We start from the raw sequence: 17329 nt of genomic DNA, 5'->3' as shown, positions 1-17329 counted from the left end.
ACATTTAAAACAATGACTAGTGATATGTGTGGATTTATGTGTGTAAAACTACATGGCTACACTAATGATTTCCAAATCCAAATACTTTATTGCTTTTACTATTTCACTAGATCAAGATGTGATTTTCTAGCCCCAGCTTCAAGATTGCATTTTGAGTGCTCATGTATTCTGTGATAGACTGTGTACAGACTCATTGCACAGGGAGTAGAGTATTGCACAACTTCAGCTAAAGGGAACCACAGCGAGTAGCTGTTGCGGGAACTAGGGCTGGCAGGGCTTGCCTTCATTGATATATGGAGCACTTAACCCAGTGAGAAGCTCAGAGGTGGCGGGAAGGCTCCCCCTGGACGAATTTTTAAAGTTGATCCGGTGGTTGTATTGTGGACTCTCAGGGTAGTAGGCAGGGGGCATACACTCTGGACTTTCACTGGTAGGGAGAAAGAAAATCAATCTTCATGCCCCAAAGATGGAACTGCTCGTGCAGAAAGTCACGGAGGCGTTGGAGCCTTGTAAGGAAGCCTCTCAGGAAACGGCTTCGGGCTTCCAGCAAGATCCAGGACTGCATCACAGCTCTCGGGAGACACAGTGGAGTTCAAATATAAATAGAACGGGTGTTTATTGGTTTTGGCCCTGAGATACTGTGCTTTTTGATCAAGCAGAAAAACCCATCTGAAATTGTGGGTGTATCTGTGGATTGAAAAACTAAATATAACCAAATGGTTTATCCTTCACTAGAGTGTAGCTTGTCTCTGGCTTAGAAAAAATAAAAAATTAAAAACTTGTGCTCAGATTACCATCAATAATTGTCTTCAAGGGCTGTAGTAACTCTTGTGCTAAGTATTCAACTTTGCAGACAGTGATTTTTTTTGTCTGAAGTCTGATTATTTGATATTAATGATTGTTCTTAATGATATAATGCCTTTCAGTCTGAAGATTGCAAAAGATTTGTGTAGTTAAAATCATTAAAAAAAATTCTAGATGACCCAAAAATAAATAAATAAATAAATAAATAAATAAATTTTCCATCTGTTGTGAGACTTCTTTTCCTGGGGTTGCTAAGCAATGCTTATTCCCTTTTAAGGTTCTAGTGTCAAGCCAATGTTTAAGTTTTACTGGAGAACCAATGCATTTATTGAGCTTACTTGCCTAAATAAATGAGGGGTTGCTGATTTTTATGTATGGTCTGAGATATGCACACTGGAAAACCTTTACCCAGCATGGGTCATGCCTTCTCTTCAGAGCCTTCCCCAGATTGTATACTTTAGCCTTCCCCAAATCCAGGAGACCATGTGTGATTAGGGCCAAATTACATACAGTTGTCTGGGAAGAGTGGCTGGATACTCCAGTGAGAGTACAATGACCCTGCTTGGGCCCTCCTTAATGAATAAGCACAACGGTCAACAAGCCCAATTGTGATGATGTTTAGTGATCAGGCTCAGCTGAAGTCATGATGATGGTAGTTATTTCATGCATAAGGGACTGCTATATAGCATCATCTTATTAGTAGGATCTAGAATTTAAAAGGATTTGGTGCTAGAATCCACATATGAGGGAGAGCATATGTCATTTGTTTTTCTGAGTCTGTGTTACTCACTTAGTATAACAGTTTCTAGATCCATCCATTTACCTGCAAATTTTATTATTTCATCTTTCTGCAGAATTCTTTTCTTTTACCACTTGATACCTGTTATACTGTGAAGATTATTTGAGTTTTAAATTACAGGATACTTTTTAAATAAACATTATTTTGAAAAATGATTACCACATTTCATACGTTTGAGTGTTAAGAATGTCAGAGGTTGTTGGATATTTGGAAAGTGAAATAAGTTGATTTATGATTTTCTTTCTTCTCTGAATGGCCACTGACAGTATGCCTTCTTTCCTGTGACTTGGTAAGCTTCCTTTTAATGTTTCCTTCCCAGCCTTTAGTGAGCTACCAGTTTCCTCATCAGAACATTTTTTGCATTTGCAAATTGGTTCCCAGAGTCAGGACCTGGTACCATATTATACTGTGGTAAGTTCCTCCTAATAGGACAGTAAAGCAGAGAGAAGGGAGCTCGGTAGAATGACTTGGTACTGCTCACCTAACTTTCATTCCAAGGTGTTGCCATTGTGCCAACTCAACAGAGCTTTGACCCCATCCTCAAGTAACAGGAGGGGTTCAAAGGGAGGGTTTGGTTCTTTGTGAAATGGTGCAGACATTCCTAGCTGATACTGAGGCTGTTACAGGCTATGGAAACTTTCAGGCTGACCTGGGTTACTAAGATACTGAAAACCTACTGCCCAGAAACAAGTCCAGGGAGGACTAGTGCATAGCAGTACTCCTTGCTTCCACTTGGCCACAATGGTGTGTCTGTGCTCCTTTTTGTGATGTCAGATATCTCTTGGAGAGCCTTAGGCAGTCAGCTTGCACACACATCAGCTTTCCTTGCTCCTGTGCTGCAATGTGTGGGAATTTGGGCATCTTAGAGGAAAGACTGCTGAATCATTGCTGCTGTGTGTCATCCTGCTCGCATTCTCACATTTTCTCGTCTTGGGTTATGAAAGTGATCTGAATTTTGAAAGTTTATAAAATATAAAGAAACCACCACTCTCATCTCTATAGCAACCTTGGTTAAAATTACAAAATTAATGTTTGCTATCATGAGTTCCACATATTATAGTTTACCTAGTTGAAATCGGGCTATAAATGAATTTTAATTTTTTAAAATATTCACACTTCTTTTTTTTTCATTTGTTTAAAAAGTTCTCTACGCTACGGGGTCGTATTTCTGAGAATATAGTAAGTCACAGAGTTATGGGAAATGTACTTTATTTATTGAATTTTTCAAGTGATATAAATGAAAATTTCTCCATTGTGGTAAAAGACATGTCATATTATCTCCCTTCAAATAAAGTGATTAAGTATCTGCCTATAAATAAATGGCTGCTCAGCTCACTGAGACATCCCTGATGACAGCTCAGTTTCCTCTCATGTTTTGTCATAAGTACGGGACAGTATTTCTTGACCTTGGGTAACTAACCCTCTGAGAATTCAGTGAAAGCTGTGAACCTTTCTTTGTGGAGAATTGCATATTCATGCCAAAAACCTAATTGTAATGATAATCACTTATGATATGTGAGGCAGCCTGCCAGCTGCTTTACATATGTTACTTGGTTTAATCTGCACCATCACACTATATGGAATGCTCTGTTACTCTCCTCATTTTTGACTTAAAGATTTTTGGACATAAACAGGTTATAATCTGTGTAAGCCTGGGAGCTAGTGAGTAAAGAACTGGGGCTCCAGTTCTGACTTTTATAACCCCTGACTCTTTAAAATCATGGTACCTGTTATTATAGGGAGTCCATTAATTTGTAAGCTTGTAAACTAATATCAAAGTTAAGAATATGTAACAATGCCAGAGGAGACTTTTGTTGTCAGTGATGATATATGTGGCTAAGGAATCTTGCTTTTTGTATAATGTAGTTAATTAAAATATAGTTTTTGTTGAGCAGATACTGTTTTGATTACTAAGTTTTGTGATGTGCTCTTTTATTTATCCCTAAGGAGTTTGCTGTCTACATGAGCAGATAAATATTATAAGCCTAGGGGTGTAGCTCAGTGATAAATTTCTTGCCTAGCTTATCAAAGGCTCTGGGTTCAATGTCCAGCACTGGGGAAAAGTTTTTTTTTTAAAAGAATTATGTATGTGAAGCAGTGAGAAAAATTACAAATATGAAGCTGAATATACAGTAATTAGACATTTCCATAAGTGGTTTGTGAGGATTCATCTCTTGGCTTAGTTGTACCTGATACAATTTCCATCCTCTTGATTTATAAAATGATAAATCAAAATCCACCATCTCCTTTTTGAACTGGAAGATTCAGTATGTTGTAAAAATCTGGTCTGTGAAGTGACTGAGCACTCCACATGCATCATAGCCAGACTCCTAGTAGGTTTGTCTCTTATCTCAGGGAGCATGCACAGCAAGGACGGACATGAAAGCAAAACCCAAGCCTTCCAGTGATGCTTCATGGGGAATTCTGTTGAGTTGGACCTAGGTAGAACCACAGGACATCTTGAGAATTAGGCCGTTTGGCTCAAGCAAGGTTCCTTCCATTAGGTCTTCAAGTGCGTTAAATGAGGCAGTTTTGGCTTGACTGCTAAGTACTTATCTTTCAACCTTTGAGGAAGCTTAGCATAGGAAGTGTGCATGAACTGACCACTTAACAAGGCCTGAACCTACAATTCAAAGGACTTCTTTCAACAAGAGCATAGTGTGGAACTATAGCATGATGGGAATAGATGGCTCCTGTGCACAAATTATCAGATGAAATGTTTGCTGCCAATATAGAGGATGGGCTGTGTCAAGCTTTCTGTTAATACACCTTTCACCAAAAGCTTGTACAGCTTTAGAACTTTTATCTTTTAACTGACTTCTTCAGGAAACCCTTATTCAGGACTGTGATAGTCAGTTTGCAAAAAGTACAGCTATAGATTAATGCAATGTAGTGTCAATTAGATGTACATTTCTGAGGTCTTTTATCTATTGTAGCTTTTTCCTTTTCTTTTCATCACATCAAGTATATTGCCCTGTAAGCTGTGGTAGTGGTACCAGGAATAGAAATTTAAGTAATTTTTAACTTTTCAACCCCCGACCCCCACAAAAAGGCCTCTTAGGCCTTCTTTAAGATGAAATTGTTTTCTAAGTTGCATGTGACTTTTTATTTTCATAGCATGCAGGTAATTTACTATTGCAACTCTGATCAGAGTTCACCTCCTTCCTTATGCATCATTTTTATTTGAAATATCTGAATAAGAGAATTTTGTAAGCAGGTGCACAGCATGTTTGTACTATATTTAAATTAGTTTAATATATTGATTTATATTTTAGCTCATAATGTTTTCATATCTCTACAATCTTGGTCGCTGGCATTTTTAAGACACTGAGACAACTGTTATGCTTAAGCCCTTGTTTCAAAATCTAAAAGAGAGAGAAAGAGGAGGAAAGAAGCTCCAATTATTGTTTATAAATAATCCTTTGATTTATCCAGTATAGATAATTGATTTTCCAATTTGATATGAAAAATAGAAGAATATTATAAAAGTTCTATAGGTTTTTAAAATTTAGTCTTGGGGAATCTATATTTGAAAGGATAATACTTCCTTTTATATTTGCTTTGTAGATGCATTTAAGCTCTTTTTGAGATAATAAATTGATAATAAGTACTCATCACACTTTGGCTACAGAAAAAGAATTAAGACATAGTAACTGTGCTTGTCCATCTCTTGAATTTGCTCTGTGCTAGCAGGTGTGTATGGAGGGAACTTCAGACCTTTTGATTTCTTAATAAGCAGAGCTCTGGGACAATAAAACTTAACATTCTTACTTTTTACTAGTATTTGTCCCTATGGTCCTGTGCAGTTATCTTCTTGTTAATGACATGGAAGCCAGAATCATAAAGGGAGCATGGACTCAAGGTGCTACTGTAAATTACAAATGGCATTCATAGAGTCTCTTCAGCCTAATAGGAAACGGAGGTGGAGGGAAGAGGACAGAAATGTAAAAGTACAATGAAAATGAAAGTCAGGGACAAAGACTCCAACTCCACTGGACAGACAAATGTGTACAAATGTCTCTTAGGTTTTGCAGTGAGATTCATTTGGGTGGACAACTTCATATCTGTAAATATTTCTTTGCTCTTTTGAGCCCAATTCTGTATCAGGACAGCTGGTGGTGGTGTGCATGTGTGTGTGTACGCATGTGTGCATTTGCGTTTACACGCCTGTGTTTTGGGGAGGGTTGGCACTTGTGAGATAATATAAATCACCAGTGAGGGAATACTTAATGATGTGGCAGGGAATATTTTTTGATAAATGCTTAGGGAATGAGGTGACAAGCGTGAAATTGGAAAATTCCTTCCATGATCTAAAACATAAATAGCTTTCAGAACTGAAAAGAGTTTCACAGCTGAAGATTTTATTGTGTTGAGAGGAGAAAGTTTTCTCTTACCCCCTCCCTCCTTTCTTTGCAAGTTGTTTGGCCATTCACAAAACAAATACTCCGAAGCCCAGCACTGCTCATGGGAATAAATTTCAGGTCGAATTAGTACAGTTTCCTTGCTGTCAGGATGCTGGAATTAATGGTGTTTTGATGACACGAATTTTGAAGGGCCAACAAAGAAGCTGACGGGAGAGAGACATGACTCCTTAGAAGCTCGGTCCTCCTCTCCCCCAGCCTCTCTTGTCTTCCCTGTCATCCGTCTGCCAATCTCCCTGTCCATGGTTAGTTAAAGGCGCTTTTTATCCTCTTTTCTTTCCCACAGAGTTTGCCAGATCCGGCCCGGTGCCTGGGTTCCAGGAGGACACGCTGCAGTTGGCCTTCATCGACTTGAGACAAGTAAGTCTTTGTGTTTTTGTTTTGTGTTTTTCTTTTAAGATGTGTGACTGAAGACCATCAGGTCTTAAGGAAAAGAGGAGGGGAGGGGGGGTTGGCATTGGTGATTCACACTAGAGACCTAAGGGCTTTTCCCTGTGTTTGAGGCTACCTCTTTTATTTAGCTATCTGAGATCCTTAGCTATGGTGGAGTAAAGGTTTTGTGAGTAGATGGGAAGGCAGGGGGTAGGAGGGGGATCCAGAAAGTAGAGGGACTCAAGTGACCCTCAAGTGATGTGATCCATTGTATGGCAGTTGACTTCTGCAGACACAGCAAAAAGATAACTCGTTAAACCCATGCTAAGCAGGTGCACTGATGCAGAGACTGCTGCCCAGAGAACTTTTGTGTGTGGATAATGTGGCCAGCAGCATTGAAGGGAAATGAAATGTTTTGCTTTCTGGGTTGTTGGTTTGGTGTGTTGACTTCCCTGCCGCCTCGTGTCTTCCATTGCTTCCTTTATAGAATACAATCAGCCACCAGTGACATACTGGTGGTGCTTAAAGATGATTTTCAAAGGCCCTTACCAGTCATGCTAACTGGACAGGAAATCCTGTAACAGGATTCCTGATAAAGGCTGGTACTTAGGCCTACCTGAGTTTTGGCAAGCCCACTAGATGGACATCCCATGGGGCTGTTCTTGCAGACTAGAAAGAGTGGGTTGGTAGGTCCTGGTAGTTTGGGTATAGTGAAGCAAGATGGGTGGGGGCCAAGAGGGAGAGCTTTAACTGGACTCTGTCATCTCTTCACTGCTAAGATGAATGGGGTCCGATAGAAAGTGTGAATGAAGTTAGCATCAATGACTGATGCTTCTCTCCTATTAAAACAATCTTTTTTTGTCTGTTTTAGAAGGGGGCTGGCTTTGTTTCTCCTGCCATAATGATGCAGTACCTCCTGTTTTCAGAGCTGACATAGTTTGCATTCGGAAAACTTGTAGATGCCCAGGGTGTTTCTTAAAGCCATAGGACCCCTTGTATTGGTAGCCTCCTTACCACTGTGACTGGATTTATGCCGTAACAGCTTTTAACCCGTAATGGATGGCCCAATCTAGCCCTGGACCCTTGCAGATGGGTGGTGTAATCTGTCACTGATGACAATTCCGGAAAGCCCTGTTCAGCAGAAAATGGAATCATGTGTCTACAGACCCGCCAAGGTTTGAGGATTCAGGCCATGTTCCAGAAACGTGTGTCAACTTAATATTTGGGGGCTGGGTTGGGGGTTCTCATCCACATAAAGGCTTTCCTAGCATGATCAAAAATGGGGCTGTCTCTTCCCACACTGAATACCTTCCACCTGTAGATTTGAGACAAATAAGTTTTAATCCTTTGATGTAAAATGAAAAGATTGAGATTTTGCTTTAGGGTTTGTTGGGGTTGCATCTGGTGGATCTGTCTACTCCTTCCCCAATTAGTTCTCAGAAACCTGTAAGCCAGTTTGCTTTTCTTAGAAAACAGATTTTATTGATTTTCATTGGAAAAACATATCCAAGAAAAATTTGTTCCTTTCTCACTATTCATGCAGAGGCATTGTGGTCACTCTGACTAGTTTTTGGTTTTGGTCCCTATAGAAAGCAACTGAGGGGTAAATGGGCAAGCACGGACAGGGCAAGAGCGGGTCTGAGCCTGGAGAATGCCCAAGTGCTTGTAAGTAGCACTGTGGCTGCTGAAGTTCCCATTTGTATTGCAATCCTGTTCCTAGGGTTTCTTTTATGATATTTAAATGGTAAAAACCCAAACTACAAAAATTTACTGATAATGACAGACTCTCTCTTTCTATTGAATCTGTCATCTAAAATTCTACTTATATCTGTCTCTCTTAAAGCAGTTGGAAAGGAATAATTTTCCAACTTGGATGATCTGAACAACTTATTTAACTTTGAGATGCTATTAGTAGGTAGGTTGACTCACTGTGAAGCAATGAGCCTTTTACATCCTGTGTTGAAAACATTTATCTCTGTCAATGCAGCTAGGCTGTTCTCAGCAGTTATTTAAAGAAGGCTTCTGAAACATAGAAATGTTAAACTACAAGGAGAATACCTGGGTATATGTTACCAGGGGTGACTGCTTGATGCAAATGAGGCATGGTTAAGTGTCCCTATAGCATGTACTCCTTAGAATCCTAGAATCGAATTTTAAAATTTTGAGTTGGATGTCTTAAAATTTGCATAGTAAGAACTTTGGCTTGCTCCTTAAGCCCTTGTACAGCACCCAGACTGTGCTTCAATATCTTCCATGAGGAAAGCTCTACTCCAAAGTAACAAGTGTACCTTCATGCAGTCTGATTATTATGTAGATATTTTCCTCAGTTGACCAAAAATCTGCCTCTATGCTTGTGCTTTGACCCTGTTTTCATTGTCTGCTTGTTTGGGGGAGTAATGGGCTTTCTGTTTCTTGTGTTCAAGGTGCCCCTTTGCTGGTACTTGAGTCTTTTCCACATGTAGTCATGCTTCGTGCTCCTCATCTGGTCTTTGTAGGACTGATTTAATGGACTAAACATGGAGATTTTACTCTCCTTAGTCCTATTTCCTTTCAGGTATATCAGCAGCACAGATTTTATCATTCTCAAATGATTGTCTAAACCTTTGTAGATCCTGATTCCGTTATCTAATTTATTGACTGATTTAATTATTAGACTTTTATAAGTCTATCAGAACATTAAATGGAAATAGCATTGGCTGGTGAAATGGCTCTGCAGGTAGAACATTTGCCACCAAAGCCTATCTGAGTTTGATTCCTCAAAACCACATAAAGATGGAAAGAGAAAACTAACTTCACACAGTTGCCCTCCAACCTCCACTGTGGTAAGCATAACCGCCCCCAACATACACACAAATAATAATAATAGAGTGTAATAATAATATTAATGTTAATAATAATTAATAAACATTTTAAAAACTTTTAATGGAAATAGAAGTCCCTATGTGTGACTTTTCCTGTGGACATCATAAGAAGTCTATTTACCCAAGATAGATCACCAACAGACCAAAAAAATGATTCCACCCAAGTTTAGCTTGACAAACCAGTGAGTTCAGTTGGAGTTACCTCCAGGGACATGAATGAGGGGCTGCTTACAGGGAGCTTGGGCAATGTAAAGCAGCTGCGGAAGAGTTGCCTCCCTCCCACACACCAGCAGTTGTACACAAGGAACATGTCCTCAGAGAGAGTATGTGAATAGGCCCAGCCTTGTGATGGTCTCCTGTGGGTAATGGTAGGTGCTGTGATTTCAAGATACAACAGCCATGCCAGGCCCAAGCAGAGTTCCACACAAGGCAGAATGTAGGATGCATCCCCATGTAAAAAGGGATCAGCTTGTGTACTTTAGTAAAGCTGCCCTCCTACTGTCTGTCATTCAGACACTGACTGTGTCTGCCTCCCTGGCTTCTCCCTGCATCATTCTGATCATGCCTCATGTTCTCTTGTATTAGCGTTTCAGATGCAATCAAGTGAGTGATAATTTAAGGCATATTCAAAACATGGACTTTGACAAAAGCATCTATGTAGATTGTAATAGCAGAGTGTCATTTAAAAGCTCTGTGATGTCATTAGAAAGAAAATTAGATGTGGATACCAAGACTATTCATCCTTTTTCACTTGTTCTATTTCCATTTTCCTACTTCTTTTTTTTAAAAAATGTTTTCTTTATTATTTTTTATTTTGTATGTATGAGTGTATTGCATACTGCATATATATGAGTGCACCTGTGTCGTGCAATCACGTGGAGGTCAGAAGAGGGCTTCGGATTCCTCTGGAACTGGAGTTAAGGATGGTTCGTAGCCACCATGTGGGTGCTGGGAATTGAACCCAGGTGCTCTGCAAGAGCAGTCAGCGCTCTTAACCACTGAGCCATCTCTCCAGCCCCCATTTTTCTACTTCTTAAGGAAAAGAGTGAAATGACATTTTGAACATACAAGATTTCATGGTGCTTAACATTTGTATAGCATTTCAGAGTTAAATGCATTGACATACATATCTAATTTGTTAAGATTCCTAGGATTAGAAAACCTGCTATTAACAGTATGATTCAGACTGTGCAAATCAAAATCTCCTTTAATATTTCATATTCTCTGTATTATGTTATACAGGTAGGATTTAGTACAACTTTAAATGCAAAAATATGTGTATATTTCTATAAAAACTGAAGCTTGTGTTAATGAGGACAAATTAAATTCTCATTTCATTGACTGTTTTAAAATTTTTATTTATTTTTATTTTTATGTGTATGAGTGTATTGCCTGCATGTATGTGAGTGCACCTGTGTCGTGCAATGATGCAAAGGTCAGAAGAGGGCATCAGATTCCCCTGGAACTGGAGTTAAGAACAGTTCATAGCCACCATGTGGGTGTTGGGAATCGAATCCGGTTCCTCTGCAAGAGCAGTCAGTGGTCTCAACTGCTGAGCCATCTCTCCAGCCCTTCATTAACTGTTTTAAAGTGGTATCTACACCAGGAATTGGTGGCCTTTAAGGGTTTATAATTAGGAATTTTAGTATATTCTTTGTGGCACTTATTAACAGTTCTTGACTAAACATGAAGTAGATGATGCTTGTAAATGCCAGACTTTCATCTCAGTTCATCAACTCTGATTACCTGCTATGGGCACAGCCTAAGTGCTATGGAAACACACAAGTAGGTGTGAGTCCTTCCCAAAGGAGCAAATGGGTAACCAGCAAATCCTTGATTCTATTATGGCCAAGTTGTGATAAGTATTACTTTGGAACAATAAAACCATTGTATATATTTCATTTATTCCAGCCCACAACATATTGGCTTAAACTATTTACAAAGTTTGGGATTCTACTGATGAGTTATTCTCTTCTCATAAGTTGACAGCTCTCACCACACTGCAATCAGCTGCTGGACTGGTAAAAACCTGGCTGGTCTAGATGTCCTAGCTAGGCCTATGACCAACTTGTGTCCGCTCCTTGTGATCTTCTCAAGCACAGGCAGCCTGACTTAGACCTCTTCATAGCATATGGCCAGGGCTCCAAGAGAGGATGCGGGCAAGCTCATTCAGAACCAGCAGATCGACCATCACTTCCTTCACATTCTGTTGCCTACAGCTAGTCGCTAGGTCAGTTCAAATGAAAAGAAATGGGGAAATAAACCACAGCTCTTATTCTAGCTGGAATGGAAGACTTACGTATATGAAGTGCAAAGCAGGAGCAGGATTGAATCTGTAAGGGCAAAAAGAGATGTTTGCAGGCATAAATATCAGATAATTTGCAGAAAAGATAGTTAAACCAAAAAAAAATTAGTCTACATGTATGTGTCAGAGAGTGCACATGTGTGTGTCTGTTTATATGTGTGTATGCATGTGTGTGTATGTGTGTGTTTATGTGTATGTGTGAATGTGTATGTTGGTTTAACTAAGATATAGACCCTACTCCTTTGGACATTAGGATATCCTTAAGCCCTTGTCCCCTAACTTTTCTTATTTAGTACTTAATCTCTGCTGTTCAGTTTCCTTGTGGACCTCTTTTTTTATGTCCTTTATCCTCCTTCAGTCTTCCCCTACAACGGTTCCACTGCTATTGTTCACATTTGTTGTAAGGGCATCTAATTTCACAAGTATTTGCTTTACGTTTTAATTTACAGCCATTCACTTTACATGCCTGACCAACAGGAAAAGATTTAAAGATGTGCTTTCCTTGGTAGCATCACCTTATCTTCCCCTTCTCAGCCCCCATAGTTTACTTACTTCTGATCTACAGAAGTTTTTATAAAGCTGAATGAATGAGATTGTGACATTGCATCAGATCTTTTGAATGGAACTTTTTGGCAACAACGCTTCCACAGTAAGGCTTTTTTTAGATTGAGCTGCTGATATCCCTCTTGGGTACTTATTCCCCAACTTCTATCTTCTAGTCTTAAGTAAACACAGTGCATTTCCATTGCAGATATTCAACCTGCCTTAAAAACAACCATGAGGCCTAAAAGAAATAACTGTACTTTTCTTTGGGAGTATTGAACTGATTCCCATGATGTTTCTGTTACAGGTAAAAAGGGAACCAGTAACTTTAGTTACCACCACTTAAACCATAGAACAGCTCAGGAACCTATGTCCAACTCTTCCTTCTATTTCTTATCCTCTCTTGATCCTTCTCAATAAAGATTTTGTTTTGAAGCCAGATCACCTATGTATAATGAACATTGTGTTGTTCCTAAGAAGAAACTTGTGTTCCAGTGCTGTGGCTTCTATGGGGAAATCCTCAGTCTGCTTAATAATTTGTATTCTAGCGTCAGTAGAAAACCCATTTATATCCACGACTGATTCTGTGACCTAGCATATGTCAAAATGTCATGATCCACGGAATTTTTTAAAATACTACACTTCAACCATTCTGATCTACTGTGTAACTGGGATACTCACAGGAGGTAGGGTAGGAATGGGACAGCCCACATTTCAAAAGGCCGCAGGTGCCAGTTGTGAGATTCTCATCACAAACAAGAAGGTATTGACAGGAAGCAGTCTCCCACATGTACTTCTTCACATTGGCCCTGAACCTGCTGAAATATGAAGGGCTTTTAGAGGGTCTGTAGTCTTCCTAGGTGTTTACTGAGCCTTTTCCAATGATTTTTTTTTTCCTTTTTTTGAGACAGGGCCTTGCTGTGTAGCTCAAGTTGCCCTTGGACTCTTGATCCTTCTTCCTCAGCTCCTGAGTGCTGGAATTATAAGAATTCATCACCATGCCTGGCCCAAAGAATCTTAATGGAGAACAGTGTTAGAGTGCAGTAGGGGGTATTCTTGGTAGAGAAAACTGTAGAGAATTATTTAAGACCCCTTTACCAGTGAATTGCATAGGTCACTGAAACTGTTAGTAGAAACACTTGGCAAGTAATTGAAATAGTCTTAACTTTTGATTATGTGTGAACTTGAATAACAGCTTACAAGCCTGGGAATCATCCACACCAGTCCCAAATCATATTGCTTGATAACTTCTGGGTTGGATGATGTTGGTACAGTGACTGATGTGGATAGTAGAGCTGGAAGGAATGGTTCAGGCATGTCTAGCCCATGATCCTTAGCTATACATTGCCCAGGAGAGCCCCACATGTGGCTCAACAGCATCTCAAACTTAATTAAAGCATTGTGAGATTTATTTACTTGTTTTTTGTAATTCTGTTTTTTTTTGTGGTCAGGAAAGAACATGATCATATATCAGACTACCTTATCTCTCTGCTGCTATATTGTCATTAAAGGATCCTACAGGCTGTATAGCTCAGCAAGCTCTTGCTTGTGGATGCAGCCCTCCAAATTCAGTAAGCATTTATCCACTTAGCATCATGCTTAACACTCTTACAGGAGTGGGTAGAATACAATGAAAGAAACACAACCCCTATCTCTATAGAGCTTATGCTCTTATCAGAGCTTGTGCTTGTCAAGAACTCGTGCTTGTAACGCAGGCCTTTTGGCATTCTGCTCTTCATACAGTCACTCTTCAAGGTATGCCGGGTACTTCAAGGGGTTATCACTTTCTTTAGTGCTCTCTCTCTCTCTCTCTCTCTCTCTCTCTCTCTCTCTCTCTCTGTTTTGATCGTTCATGTGCACATGTAGTCTCTCTTGCTCAGTTTTAGGGACAGATGCAGAATCTTCTCACAGGATCTCTAGGGCAAGGCCAGGAAGGTTGTAAACTGATACTCAGACCCTCAGAAAATGACTTTTAGCTATGAATTGACAGCCTGGCATAAATAAGATGGTTACACTTCAAAGGGCAGTCCTTTGGTCTTTGGAAACAGAGTTTTCTGGGGTTTGTAGTTGTTCTGATAAGATTATTTTGCCCAAGTTGTTTTTGCCAAACACCTGTAACCTTCAGGGTAATGCCTACTACATCAAAGGAAACTGATAGGAAATAACTCCTGTACCTCTGGGCCTCATTCTGTGAAAAAAGACAAATAGAAACTGTCACTAAGCTTGACATATAACCATATATAATCTGTGACTATATCAGCATAGACCAAGAGAGGAACAGTGAGTAAGGCCTTTGACTACTGGGGGCTTCATCAGCCCCGCAGACCAGGTATATCTCCATATCCTGCTAGGTCACTAGAGCCATCAAGAGTGTGGCATGTAACAAATGCTGAATCTTTGGAACATCTTGAAGATGGTAGGAGAGTCCACCTCAGAACCATCAAGGCTCACACTTCTTAGATGGGGCATAGGGGAGCTCAGAAAATCTACCTCAGGGCCTTTTTTGACTTAAAACAAATTCTACTCTTTAGAGAAAATGTCTCATGGAATTATCCAAACAGAGCATAATTCTTTGGTAGAGAGAATCATAAAATGTCATTTAAGCACCAGAAAATGACCTGACATTTACTGGGACAGATGACCTCGCAGTATATTTAGAGGCAGTTTTCTGCTCATTATCCTCTCACTGTAGAAGAATTCTTATTCCAGAAGTCCTCTGGAAATTGCTTTAGGGGGTTGGAAGTCAGAAGAGTGACAGTTGGAAGCTAGCAGTAGGTGACAACTGCATGGAGGCCATGGTAGTCTTACCAGGAGTAGACCATTCATTTATCTGTTCATTCAGTAGAGCTTGGGGGTTGGAGAGATGGCTGAGATGATTTAGCAGTTAAGAGCACTGGCTGTTCTTGCAGAGGACCCGAGTTCAGTTCCCAGCACCCACGTGGATAACAGCAATCCATAACTCCAGTTCCAGGAAATCCAATGCCCACTTCTGGCCCCATGGGCATTGCACATACATAGTACACCCACATATGTGCAGATAAAACACACCTATGTATAAAAATAAATTTTTTAAAATGCCAGGCATGGCGGTACACTCCTTTAATCCCAGTGTTCAAGAGGCAGGTCTGATCTGCATAGAGTTCCAGGCCAGCTGGGACTATAGGAAAGCCCTGTCTCAAAATAATAATAATAATGATAATGATGATGATGATGATGATGATGATGACGACGACGATGGAGTAGGGTCCTTGAAGGGAAGTTAGAATGTCTAAGGAACTCTGCTGTGTATTCTCCACGATCCTTGGTTTTCCTCAGAGGGACAACAACCTACTTAGTGGCAGTGAAGGGGCCTAAACCCTTCATTCTTTGTATGGTTACTTTTCAGTAGAGAGGTAGCTTTCATGTAAATACTTTATGTTCTTTTCTTTGAGGTATTTAGCTGACAACCCTTTTGTGTGCCAAAGAGCAACACAGCAGGCTTTTGGCATATTTTCCCATAAAAAGTACATTATATTTGGCCTTCTGACTAATGGGCTTCCCAGGCTTTCATTGTGTATTTTTACTGTCAGTGTATCTTGCTTAGGCTTGGGTTAGCTTGATTGCCCACATGTTCAGTTGCAGCTTGGAGGCAGTATAGAAGACTTTCTATTGGTGGGAGAAGGGCCTTTTCCAGAAATAGGTCTGGTCTGCCACACCCTCTGCTCTTTGCACCAGCAGAAGGACCACTGTAACTTACTGTGGGTATGGTAACACATCACCTTACACAGCTTCATACTAAACGTGTCAGCTGACAGGTCAGGGCTCCATCCTGTTTCAGATTGTGAGTGAAGAGCTAACAGACATTGTGGCTTTCTGGTAGTTTCTGCTCTAGACCACACACTGTGTCACTGAGCTCCCTCTACTTTATCACAGAGACCTGAGGAGTCTATGAGACAGCTCAAGGCATCCCACCATCCTCTGTTTTCCCCTAGCAAGCCATAGCCAGGAGCTATTTCTCAAATCCAACACCTGTTATGAATATGCATACCCACAAACCTAGAACTTAGGGATTTCTGACATGCAGTCCAATCTGTAAGAACAGGGTAGAGAGCCATTGCAGATGCATTTCACTGGGAGCAGCTGTGGTCTGAGAGGTTGTGATAGTGATGACTTAGTGAAAGCTGCTCAGTTCAGAACCCCGACCTCATCTATGCTAACTCCTCTATCTAGGGCCTACTAGAGAACACTCCCACCAAGGAAAGGTCAACAGAGCCAGGCCTTAGAACTGATGTTGCACACCCTGGCAGTCACTAGGGGACTGCAGAGAGTGACAACAGAGGTCCAGATTTAGGGAATTAGGGCACATTTAAATTTGCTCCCCCCCCCCCCAAAAAAAAGAAGCCTCCTCAGCTTTAAGAGAATTAACCATCTGGGAGCCGCCTAGACTCCTACAGAACAAGTACCAGAGAGAATCCAGAACCCTAAACTGAAAGTTAGAAAATCCCTTTTAGGCAAGTTTGGAAATGAGCAAAGAATGGCATGGGACTGGTAACAAAGGAGAACCAAAAGGCATCAGTGAAGGAAGGGAACCAGAGGGACAGTCTACATCAAGTCCTAAGGGCTTGAGCTGAGATGGAACAGGCACCTAAACAAAAGAAAGAGCAAGCTAGAGTAAGAGGTTTGAGGAGCAAAGACAAGTCAGAAAGGTTCTCTGGGGCAGTGGCGCCTACGAAGAAGTGTCACCTTTCACAGAGCATCTCAAGGAAGGCTTTGCAAAGGCAGCAGATCTACACACACAGCCTCATCTGTGGGAGTTTTTTCTCCAAATGTAGTTTCTTCTAAATTACCCAAAAGGGTAAAATAACTCACTGAGAATGTAGAGAAGGAGAGATTATGGGACATTCTAAGACACCATTATGGAATTCTTATTTATGAGGTGAAATTCAGCTTGGCCATGAAGCCTTCCTGGACTGCATTAGTGTGGAAGGGCAGCTCTCCCTCCTCTAAAACTTTCAAATATTCCCTTTTCATACTTTTATCCTGTTGACACTCATAGAAAATATAAAGTAGAAGAGAAAAAATTGGCTCTCAGATTTTCTGAGGCAAGCTCAGTTAATCTAGAAACTTGATATCTGTTCCCAGGAGGCTAGCAGAAAGCTGTACTTCTGAGTCTCCTGAAGACTAAGTTCCTAGTTGTTTCTCAACCCTCTTAGGTATAGACATTCTTTTTGTTTTTTTGTTTTTT

At 40.3% G+C, this 17329-nt stretch overlaps 1 protein-coding gene across 1 annotated transcript in view; it reads left to right on the top strand.

Annotated features, from left to right (window-relative positions):
• Positions 1 to 17329, top strand: part of Exoc6b (exocyst complex component 6B) — a 629077-nt gene that overhangs the window by 479096 nt on the left and 132652 nt on the right. Inside the window, exon 20 of the mRNA XM_008824711.3 lies at positions 6311 to 6384. Within this exon, the coding sequence (XP_008822933.1) occupies positions 6311 to 6384 (74 nt within the window). The remainder of the gene's footprint in view (positions 1 to 6310; positions 6385 to 17329) is intronic.

The sequence above is a fragment of the Nannospalax galili genome, unplaced genomic scaffold, assembly GCF_000622305.1.
Source record: "Nannospalax galili isolate Female #2095 unplaced genomic scaffold, S.galili_v1.0 scaffold389, whole genome shotgun sequence".
Lineage (NCBI taxonomy): Eukaryota > Metazoa > Chordata > Mammalia > Rodentia > Spalacidae > Nannospalax > Nannospalax galili.
Note: the sequence above shows the minus strand (reverse complement) of the source record. Positions and strands in the feature narration are given on the sequence as shown.